This window comes from Quercus suber, unplaced genomic scaffold, assembly GCF_002906115.3.
Source record: "Quercus suber isolate HL8 unplaced genomic scaffold, Cork oak 2.0 scaffold_127, whole genome shotgun sequence".
Taxonomy (NCBI): Eukaryota; Viridiplantae; Streptophyta; class Magnoliopsida; order Fagales; family Fagaceae; genus Quercus; species Quercus suber.
In genome coordinates, this window is record NW_027069590.1 from 107,720 (window position 1) to 119,315 (window position 11,596).

An 11,596-nucleotide genomic window follows, 5' to 3' on the forward strand; every position below is an offset into this window, starting at 1 on the left:
CACTCACAATCTCTCTCTCTCTCTCTCTCTCTCTCTCTCTCTCTCTCTCTCTCTCTCTCTCTCTCTCTCTCTCTCTCTCTCTCTCTCTATATATATATATATATATATATATATAAGTACATTAACAAAAATAAAAAGGGTAAAATATTGTGACTACCTCATGTCAAATAGGCCAAAAGACATTTCAAAATTAACCTATTTAGTTCCTAAATACAAACAGTGTTAGAGTATTAGTAGTAGATTACCTAAAATAAGGTAAGAGATGAATATGGGTAACCAAAACCAAAAACGCCCAAAAACCTACCCATATCAGCTTACCTATTTTCCTTCCAAGATAGATTTTAGTTACAGTTGCTCCCTATCTTAGGGAGCCATATTCATTCCCTAAATATTTATTTATTGTTGTTGTGTTGTGATAAAATAAAGTGGGTGTTTTGAAAAGTGAGAAGAATAATAAAAAAAATGAATGAAGAAATAATATTAATATTAAATAGGGTTTGTAATAAAGAATATAATGTGGTTGAAATTAAAAAGTGGTTAGCTAAAACAAGAAAAGTAGTTTCTTACTGTAAAATACAGAGAAATTTTAAGTAACATGTTTCCATGTTCACGCCGATTTGAACTCTCCAAAACTAACAGCTATACACAAGGTGTCATTATATGTATCTAATAAATGTATCCACCAACACAAGTTGCTAAGCTTTAGGGATATGGCTTATGCTCATGTACAACTTATCAAAATTCAAAGCCTGAATGGTCTTTATCACGAGTCATTTTCTTTGTCTAACAAGTTTTAGTTTGAGGAATGGGATAGGAATGCTTCTTCTCCCCTAGTCGTTAAACGCACCATTCATGCCATTATTTCAATGGGGGCAATCATTAAGTGTGAAATCATCTGTGCCTACCTACACCAGAATATGTGGCGTCTAATGGTTTGCCAAAGAGTGAATGTATAAATTAATCATGGCTACAGAGGAAACTCTAAAAACGTGTGTTCATTCAATTTTTAGTGATTTAATAAGATAAATTAGATACAAAGGTAAATTTTAAATTTAACTTCCACTAAATCCCATACACTCCCATCTAAAAAAACATCCACATTCTCTAAATTTCTAGTTTTTATAGTCTAAAACTATGCATAAAAAATAAGTTTATAAATTAAATAGTAAATAACATCAAATTGACAAGAAATATGACATCTGTGTTAAAAACATACAATTCAATAGTTAGATTTTTAAAATATGAGGCAATGTTAATTTTTTTATTTATAGGAAATATAATCCTTGGCTATAACCAAGTTTTGTAACAAACTTTATCCTTTGCAATGATAACAAAAAAAAATAAGCATTAGATTTTTTTATTTAAAAAAAAAAAAAAAAACTAAAAGCAAAAAGAGTGCCAAGAGGCTACTAACTTATTAATCATAATGAAAATATTGGAAGTTTCTGATAATTACACAAAATATGTAACCACCATATTCTACATCTGATGTTTAGTAGACGCTCAATAGATAAGAATGAAGAGCCTCATGATTTTGGAGCAAGTAGTTGCTAACCCGTGCGATGTACGTGATAATTCAACAAAAGTTATATATATTGATCATGAATCGCCTTTATAATAGACTACCAAATAAACTTGAGTGGCAACATATTAGGATGATTAAAACTTAAGATAGATTTTGTTGTATGCACTATGCAGTTATATTGATCATTAAGTAAATTATATTTCATCTATTTTAGCTGCCTCCTGATTTTAGTAAGCAATATTGGAAAGTTGCAATTTAAGAGAGGGGGAAAAAAAAAATGCTAACATCAGTTTTTTTTTTTTTGGAAATTACAGTACACCCACCTGTGGTTTGGCCCGTTTTCACTTTGCCTACCTATGGTTTAAAACTTAACACTTTGCCCACTTAAACTTTAATCTGTTTGCTCTTCGTTACCCACCTCACCCTCGGACATTAGAAAAACACATTTTTAATACAAATCAGAACATAACACAGATAAAAAACACGAACCATTGAAACTTTTCATCACAAGCCTTAGAAACACACCAAAAAAAAAAAAAAAAACCCTTGTATTGAGCTAGGGTTTTGATTTTTTTGATCGTGGTGCATAACACTTTCATGTGAGGGTGAGGTTTTGACTTTGGGTTGTCTTGAGGCATTGAATATTCGAAGATACATCATCACCAAGTACAAAATTTTTGCTTTATGTGGGTTGGGGTTTCAACTTTTGATGCTAGCTTTGATTTACAGGAAATTTAGGCAGAAATTGATAAGCGATGTCTTCTTCAAGTGGAAATTACTCAGGTTCAAGTGGGCATATGTGTACATATGAGACTTGTGGGTTGAGAACAAGTCTGACAATGGATAATTTTAGAAGAAGGTTTCTGGGTTGTAGTCGAAATAAGGTAAGTATAGTTTTACTTAATCTAGTTGACTCAAGTGAGTTTGGAATGTGATGTGTTCAATTCAATTTATGAACAGGTTGGTCCAAAATGCCCTTTCTTTCATTGGATTGATAATCCCACTTATATGTGTGTGAATGAAGCTACCCATTTGGTGCAACAAAAGTTGGATTTACTACGGAGTGAGTTGCAACTTGCAAATGAAAGGGAAAGAGCAGCTACCCAGATAGCAGTAAAAGCTGCCCAGACAGTAGCAGAAGCTATCCAAGTTGTAGAAATTGCTCAAGACAAGTTAGCAAAAGCCATTGAGAGGGAAAGAAAGTTTCGAGCTTCCTCTGTTAAAGCCAAGGAGATAGCAGTGAGAGCTTTAGAGCAAGAGAGAAAGTGCAAAATTGCACTAATTCTGTCATGGCTTTTTTTTTTTGTTTTTGGTTATGTTGTTTTCATGTTTTGGCTCTATAGACAGCCCATTTTACAACTTGCATTTAACCAATATTAAGGGGAAAACATTAATGTTGCACCAAGGGCATGATCATAATTTCAACAAGTAAATCTTCAGATTTAAGATGCAAAACAAATCTTAATGCTCTAACGATCACAATGGTATGTCATGGATTTTGATCGGACCACCTGATCATAAGTTATCATATAAACAATTTTCAATGATCATGGCTCACGTACACAATGGGCCTGATCACGTCTTATTTTAAACACTTAATTTTGATTGATTCTCACAAGAATTAATTTAGAATTAATTAAGTGAGATTTTTTAATGGATTTAATTTTATTTCGTTTTTTTAAAAAAATAATAAAAAAATGTTTTCCTTTATGGCATCTTATCTGCTCTTTAAAAAAAAAAAAATATTGGAAAGAGAAACAGATACGATCTATGAAAAAATTCAAAAAAACAGAAAAAATGCTAAAAAAAACGTTATTATTCTCAGCAGCAACTTGAATCACATTTTTGGCAGGGAAAACGTTGAAATTTGGTTTTCTTTATTTCTGAAAAAGTTGTAGAGGATTAAATTTCCTTTCTATAAACACCAATCTCAAATCAATTGGAATTTTTAGTAGAAAGTTAGAGCCAAAATACGAAACAGGTGCAGAAGATAACACAAGTTCAGCATCATCTTCAACTTCCTTTCAAAATTCAAATGGGAATCAACACCAAATCCGTTCCAGCTTATTTAAATAGGTTTATCTCCTCCCTTATCTTTAGAAGAAAGCTAATAACTTAGCTTTAAAGCTAAGCCATCCCTTCCCTTATAAATAGAGAAGACCTCTTCCATTTTCGGAATCCTATTCCCTCTAGAGAGCTAGTGAGAAAGCAGAAAAGAAAAGCTACTGTGCAACCATTGTTCTTACTTTGGTTATAGTTTAGTACTTCCTTACTTTCTCCCTAGCCCTTTAAGTGATCACTTCCCCCTTTAATTTATGCTCTATGCTAGTAAGTAATTAATTATGCTCTTTAAGTTTCTACACATGCTTGAGTAAATGCTTCCAAGTCATTATTTGTTTCTTTCATGATATGCTTGGATGAACATGCCTATATTTCTCATTGATATTCCTTTTACATGCTTAGATGAACACTTCTAGGCTAATGTGCAACTTTCTCTTGAATGCTTATATGAACATATCTAGGTAGTTATTTTACTTTTTTAAATGCTTAAACGAACAAGTCTAAGTATTTTGATTTTCTCTAGATGAACATGTCTAGAGAAATAGCATGACAATTCTTTGTTTTCCTTCACATGCTTGGATGAACACTTCTAAGTTATTATTTTTTTCTTTTCATAACATGCTTAGATGAACATGTCTAGGTAGTTGTTTCTCTCTTTTTTGAATGCTAAGACAAATAGGTCAAATTAACATTATGGTATTCGCTTAAATACTTGGATGAACATGTCTGGGTGAGTTTCTTTGTTCTTCTCATGATTGCTTGGATGATTGGTAGGCCTAAAAATAAATTTTCTTTTGCAATTATGTTGATGACAAATAACATGACAATTTTGTTTTCCTTCACATGCTTAGATGAACATGTCTAGGCTAGGAATTCCTTGTTTACATTAATTTCTTGGATGAACATGCCATTACTTTCATGCTTTATTTACATTTATATTGTTATCTAACAAATTTCACTTTTTGTTTCTCTTTATGTTAAATCCTCCAACACATATTTATTTACAATTCTTGCAAATTAACATGTTTATATGGTATATTGTTTGTATTTGTTTGACATGACATGATATTGGCCACCTTAATCTAGGAGACCAATTTTACCAGGCGAGATGGGTGATTAATCCCTTCCCATCTCGTAAATTAGCCCATGAACCAAGATCAAGGGTTCTAGACTAGGCTCTTGTATATGCAGTTTTACATTTTTTTAGAATGTAACTAGGAAATAAAGCAATGTAATTTACTTTCTTAGATTGTATCTAGGACCAAAAAAGCATTGTAAATTTTTGTTACAAAATTGATGTAAATTGTAATGTATAATAATACAACAGAAGCATTTTTTTTTATATAGAAGTTTTCTTATTTTTTTCATTTAAATTAAATAAGTGACGACTCCATGTAAATCCCTTAATCTAGGGGGGAGTACATTTTACAGTGAATATGACATTTTGAGCATCACAATCCCACCTGTTCGTGCGGGTTAGGCCCAGTTTGGGGTCTCGGTCGCTCACAGTGGCAACTTAGCTGGAGATGTTAAAGGATAGACTCCAGTTTAGGTTATGGTGGCCAACCATATCATTTGTTCGTTTCTTGCTTTTAATAATATGTCATATTTGCTTGCCATAGCATCATTTACATGATTGGAATTGAGATATGAATTGTGTATGTTGCCTGGAAACCACGGTAATTGTAGCTATGGATCACAGTCCTCTTGGATTTGTGTGCCTAGGGGTGAACACCCCTTCGCCTAAGACTTGCTTGATCTTTCTTTTGTTTCGTAAAGGACAAACTCTACCGTTTGGACCAATGTGGCATTTGTACGTCACAAGTTGGGAGGTACAATGTCCTAGCTTTTGGGGAACCTATTAGCTTACATTTTACCTTCAAGTAAGAAGCCATAGAACTAATCTTTAGGTCAATCCCTTAAAATACATTGCATCCCATGAATGTGTTTGATCCATGATTCTGGGACACGTCCTTAATATCACATCATATTTTAAATAACTATGCAGGCTCTTAGTCAGCACATATCTGAATTGGAGAGAACCATAGAGCAAATGAAAAAAGAAATTGTAAGTATACTCTTCATATTGAAACCCTGCCCTTTTTTCTCTCTTGTAGATAAAAGTTGTACCAAAAGGCTCTTACTTGTTCCTATTTGTGCTGAAATTTGTGAAACCTTGGGTTTGCATATTTCTTTACCAGCTAACGTGGTTATTGAAATCACCTATTCTTGATTTGGATCTTCTACACTGTGTGATATTGCTGAAAGTAAGATCTAATTTGTTATTTGTTTTGGCGTATATGAATGTAAAAGATATTTATGCCTTTTTTTATTTCAAGAAGAATTCAAATGAAAGTCAAATTATTATTCTTCTTTGAGGTTAATTCATTTTGGAGATGACCATTTTTCCTTAAACTGTTTACTAATGATTTGCCCATAGTATTGGAATATTTTTGAAGTTGGCATTAGGTTTAACTGATCTAACCAGTTGAAAATTTTCCATTTAAACCTGTAAAATTGCTATATATAAACCTGAGATGCATGAACTTTTTTGAGTAAATGAAGGTCTACTGTCACGTGTCATTGGGTCAGTCATAAATAAAAAAATGTCGTACACACTGTAGGTAATTACCCTCAATTTTTTTGGAGGGTGATTCTTGAACCCAAGCCTGCGACCTATCACTTTTGGGTCAGTCATAAATACAAGATTAAAAGTTGTGTGAACCATTTGGGATTAATGCTTAACAGAACTTGTGGGAAGTTGGCTTGGGCATTCTAAAACCAGAAATAATAATCTTTCTCATCGCATGGGGGCTCTGTGATTTTTAGTTGGATAAAATATGTTAGTTATCTTTCCCATAATATTTAGCATGCTTGCATTTATGTAGTTACATTATTCATTGTTCACTTGCTGGTGTATCAGTTTCCAGATCTTTCCCTTGCCTACACCATCAATATCATAAAGACATGCACTTGGCCTGATATTAATGATTGAAATCTTTGATTTAGCCTTTATTAGCAATGAAGTAAGCTAACAAGTCAAGGGAAACCTGGTTAGGTTTTTTACTAGAGAAATCGGTAGCAACAACTTTGAATTATAGATATCAAAAGAAAAATGTACGAAGTAGGTTTGATAAATTGTGATTCTTCTGGGATTTAATAATATATGCTGATACTTGGAGCTTAAATATGAAATTTTGTTACTTGACCTCATTTTTAACAACATTCTAATCAGTTTTTTTTCTTCCAAAAAGTCTCATCTGAGGGCAACTGAACTTTTTGTTGCTTATCCACAGGGTATTTCTAAAGATGCAGAGGATGGGAATTCCTGGAGCTCTGAGGATGCTAACGGACCTAACCAGATTGGCACTCTCTCAGAGTTCACTAAAGTGAGATATTTTTCTTTACACTGCCTACTACTGCTGGTATTCTTATTTTTGGTTTAAATGGTGAGGAAGTGTGTCATTGAGGAGGGATATTGGTGCAGACAAGATAATGATCTCCAATTATGCATACTTTTGGACGATGACACAAGAAAGACAGACCAGCAAGTGACCCTATGAATAGAGCCTACTACATTTTGGGCCTGAGACCTAATCAATTTAAATTCTAGGTTTTATTTACTTTATGTTGTTGGTTACCTTTTTTATTTTTTATTTTATTCCTTTTCCTTCTTGTTTAGTAGAATTAATATTGCTAGTTGGGATTGTTTCCTTTTCTTATTAGGATAATAAGTTTGGAATCTTATTTAAAGAATCTAGGGTGTTGTTTACAGCTTGTTTGAATAATAAAATTTAATGTTGGAGTTTCTTCCTTGAATAGCTTGGTACGAACTCTAGGCAACCCTAAGTATTGATTCTTAGATTTTTTTTATAGGAAGGCTTTAAGAGATATCTATTTTAATTTAATTCTATTTTATTTTGCAAGTCAATTGTATTTTTATTGGTCAAATGTATTTTATTTTAGGCCTTAGTATTTAATTAGCTTTATTAATATTTTATTAGAGGCAAGGTTATTTCTATAGTTCAATAATTGGGACCTTTCAAGTCAATTATGAATAGGGTTTTCTCATGTCAGTTAGAATTAAGGTTTGGCAGTCTATATAAGGAAAGTATTGTACACCTATGAAGTGACAATTGTTTTGATGAATAAAATTGATTTTGAAATCATCCCAATTGTTTGATTGCGACTCTAGCCAACCCTAGGTGTTTACTCCAAGAGGTTATCACTTTTACTTACTGCTGATTCCAAGTATGCCTTGGTTCTCTATCTTTGTTTTCGGGTTATTTAATTTTCGCATTGCATTATTTTGGCTTGTCTTGCGTCAGTTTTGTTTTAGTTTGCTTGGTGCTGATTTCCAAGTGAGGCTAGGTCTCAATTTCTAGGTGTATTTAATTTTTTCTGCTCTTGTTAATTCTCAATTCCTTTGCGCACTTGTGCTGCACCAGAGATGGGCTGCTGTTGGATTCTTCAACTTGCTCCATAGAACTGCTTATTATATCATTTTTTGTAACCACTGAAAAATATATATTTCATGAGAATAAGATTTATTTATTTATTATTATTTTTAAACTTGATCTCTTCTGCAGTGTGAGGACGAAGCTTCATGCATGACTTCTGGTGGTGAAGAAGATGATGGCATCAGTGATTGCGAAGAGGATGAAGATGACATATTAAGTATTTGCTCTGTTCAAGAAGTAGTTGACAGTTCTGTCATTGCTTTTGGCCAATTGAGGTAATCATATTAAGTGTTATCAGATCACTTATACACTTCTCATCCTTAGCGTTGGTCTGTTAGCGATATATTTTCTTGGTGTATTAATACTAGAGTAGATAGAAGTCTTCAAGGCCAAATATGAACTAATTCAATTTGTCCTTCTTGGCTATATGTTCACACTATGATCCATATCCATTAAAAAAACTGGAGGCTTACACGCTGTTTCTATTAAATTTTGGGATTCATTGTGAGTGTCTGGGGTATGTTGGTTCTTAATGAATTCATAACTTGAGTGGAAGGAAGACTTCAAGGCCATGAATGATATAATTGGATTCTCTTTTATGGACCTGAACATTCACTCTGTATTTAATGTCCAGAAAAAGTGATCTCTGGTTATGTGATCCATTGTGGTCCCAATTTTAGTTTCTCACATGTCCAGTGAATCATTACTGTGCTTCTTGTCTGACCTTTGATCTTTTTGGATCAAAACTGTGTCTGCCTTGTCAGCTGCGGCTAACAAGCTTTTTGTTGAATAAACTGATTTGATCTCATTTTCTCTTTTTCTCCAGTTACATTTCCCCAGCAGGTAATTTGGTGTGGATGGCTTGCAACACAGCATGGGCAAATTTTCTTCTCATGTGCATTGACAGAGAGCTGGTGACTCTCGTACTCATTAACATTTCTGGTTTCTCCCTTAATGGAAATTTGCCGTAATTGCTCCAAAGGATTGGAGGTATGCCTGAATATCATATGCATGCAGTATGTCACTTGCACTACTCCATACGGTGCAGCAAACTAGGCTATATATACTGCCCACCTGTTCTTTTACTATGCTCTTTTTCTAATCATCTCTTTTATTATTAGCTCTAGCTGAAGCTTAGTAACAGGTTTCACAAGGTCTGTTTAGCATGAGCCTGCCTTTCATTGGAGGAGCGTAAGTTGCACAATTGTAGTATCGTCCTTGACAGCTATTTCTAAGTCAAATGTATTTCAAATTGTAAAAGCATTTGTGGTGGTAAAAATGTGAAAGATGACCACTATTTCAGCTGTATCTTATTGTCTTTGATGACTAACCTGCTAGAGGTTTTTCCTCTCTGGTTCTCTGATGTGATAAAGTAGCTGTAACTTGTACTCCTGACTTGATTTAATATCTTTGCGCAGAAGTTTGAAGGGGATTTTCACCAAAAAAAAAAACAAAAAAAAAACAAAAAAAACAAAAACAAAAACAAAAGTTTGAAGGGGATTTTGTTGGGACAAAATGGGCTTCTACCCTTTTCGAGCAAATTATATAGGGAAATGTTTCTCTTTTAAAACTCGATTTTTGATAAATCGAGTTAAGCCCTATAGTAGCGTTTTTAAGGAGCCTATAGTGACGTTTTAAGAACCCATAATGACGTTTTTTTAACTTAACTTCAATGAAATCAAGTTATAGGCAATGAAACCGACCTCTAGTGGCGTTGTTTTTTCTATAACTTGATTTCTTTGAAGTCGAGTTAAAAAACGACACTATAGGTCCTTAAAACGTCACTATAGGCTCCTTAAAACGCCACTATGGGGCTTCATAATTTTTTTTTAAACTCGATTTATCAAAAATCGAATTTTAAAAGAGGGGCATTTTCCTATTTAGTTTGGGAAGGAGGGCATTTCTCTATATAATTTGCCTGAAAAGGGCAGAAGCCCATTTTGTCCGATTTTGTTGGCATGGAAGAATAGAAGTCTTTCAGCCTTTAATTAAGAATGCACTGAGAGTTAATAAATTAGATTTTGGTTTTATACATTGGGATAATTATGTATAAGAGAGCTGAATATACTCTTTTCTGATTGGCCCTTAACATTTGGCTCTTACAATTGAATTAATCTTATAGATTCCTCCCTAGCCAACCCAAATGTCTTTCATGGATGTATTCTCCTACTCAATACAACACCTCACATAGCCCCCAAATCACTTTAATAGCTAGAAGGAGAGACAAGTGAACAGATTCCACTCAATCCTACCAAAAGACATACACCTCAGGTTGACGTTTGTGACTTTGAGCTGGCGTTAGAATACAAATTGCACGAGCCTTATCACCTACTACTGTCTTCTTCAAATGATATTCCATTTCCTTCTTTCAATTATGCCTGTGTGCGCTTGCGGATATGTGCACTTTCATTGAAACTTATAAAATGATCCACTTGATCACACAATCATTTCTACACCTTCACAATTTATTGATTTTTGCAATTATGAGTGATCAATGTAAAGTGGTGTGTCATACAAGGTAGAAAATTCAATTACTCACAAATCAGCAAATTGTAAAATTGGATGTCTGATTAATTGTATCTTTAAAAGTGAGTCATTTTCTTTTGTCTTTCATAGGCCAAATGGCTTATTCCATGGAGAAGCAAAGATATTTTACATGCAGGTATCATGTATCATGTGTATGGTGAATACATTCACAAAATCTCTCTCTCTCTCTCTCTCTCTCTCTCTCTCTCTCTCTCTCTCTCTCTCTCTCTATATATATAACCCCCCACCCCCCGGCGGAAACTATGGACACAATAATTTTTACACCCAATTTCACAATTTATTGATTTGTGCGATTGTGAGTGATCAACATAAAGTGGTGTGTTGCACAAGGCAGAAAATTCAACTACTCACAAATCAGCAAATTGTAAAATTGGGTGTGTGATTAATTGTATCTCTAAAAGTGAGTCATTTTCTTTTGTCTTTCATTGGCCAAATGGCTTATTCCATGGAGAAGCAAAGATATTTTACATGCATGTATCATGTATCATGTGTATGGTGAATACATTCACAAAATCTCTCTCTCTCTGTCTCTCTGTCTCTCTCTACACACACACACACGCACACACACACAAATATAAGTACATTAACAAAAATAAGAAGGGTAAAATATTGTGACTACCCCTCGTGTCAAATAGGCTAAAGACATTTCAATATTAACCTACTTGGTCCCTAAATACAAACGACGTTAGAGTATTGGTAGTAAATTACCTAAAATAAGGTAAGAGATGAATATGGGTAACCAAAAACAAAAAGCCCAAAAACCTACTCATATCAGCTTACCTATTTTCCTTCCAAGATAGGTTTTAGTTACAGTTGTTCCCTATCTTAGGGACCCATGTTCATTTCCTAAATATTTATTTATTGTTGTTGTGTTGTGATAAAATAAAATATTGTTGTTGTGTTGTGATAAAATAAAATGGGTGTTTTGAAAGGTGAAGAATAATACAAAAATGAATGAAAAAATAATATTAATATTAAATAGGGTTTATAATAAAGAATATAA

The 11,596-nt window shown here is 33.5% G+C and overlaps 1 protein-coding gene across 1 annotated transcript; it reads left to right on the forward strand.

The window, feature by feature from the left end:
• Positions 1-5,593: 5,593 nt before the first annotated feature.
• LOC136068647 (uncharacterized) lies at positions 5,594-9,478 on the forward strand. The gene is made up of 4 exons (XM_065776060.1): positions 5,594-5,654; positions 6,883-6,975; positions 8,176-8,321; positions 8,873-9,478. Exons 1-4 carry the CDS (start codon positions 5,640-5,642, stop codon positions 9,015-9,017), a joined length of 399 nt encoding a protein of 132 aa, XP_065632132.1. The 5' UTR covers positions 5,594-5,639; the 3' UTR covers positions 9,018-9,478.
• The last annotated feature ends 2,118 nt before the right edge of the window (positions 9,479-11,596 follow it).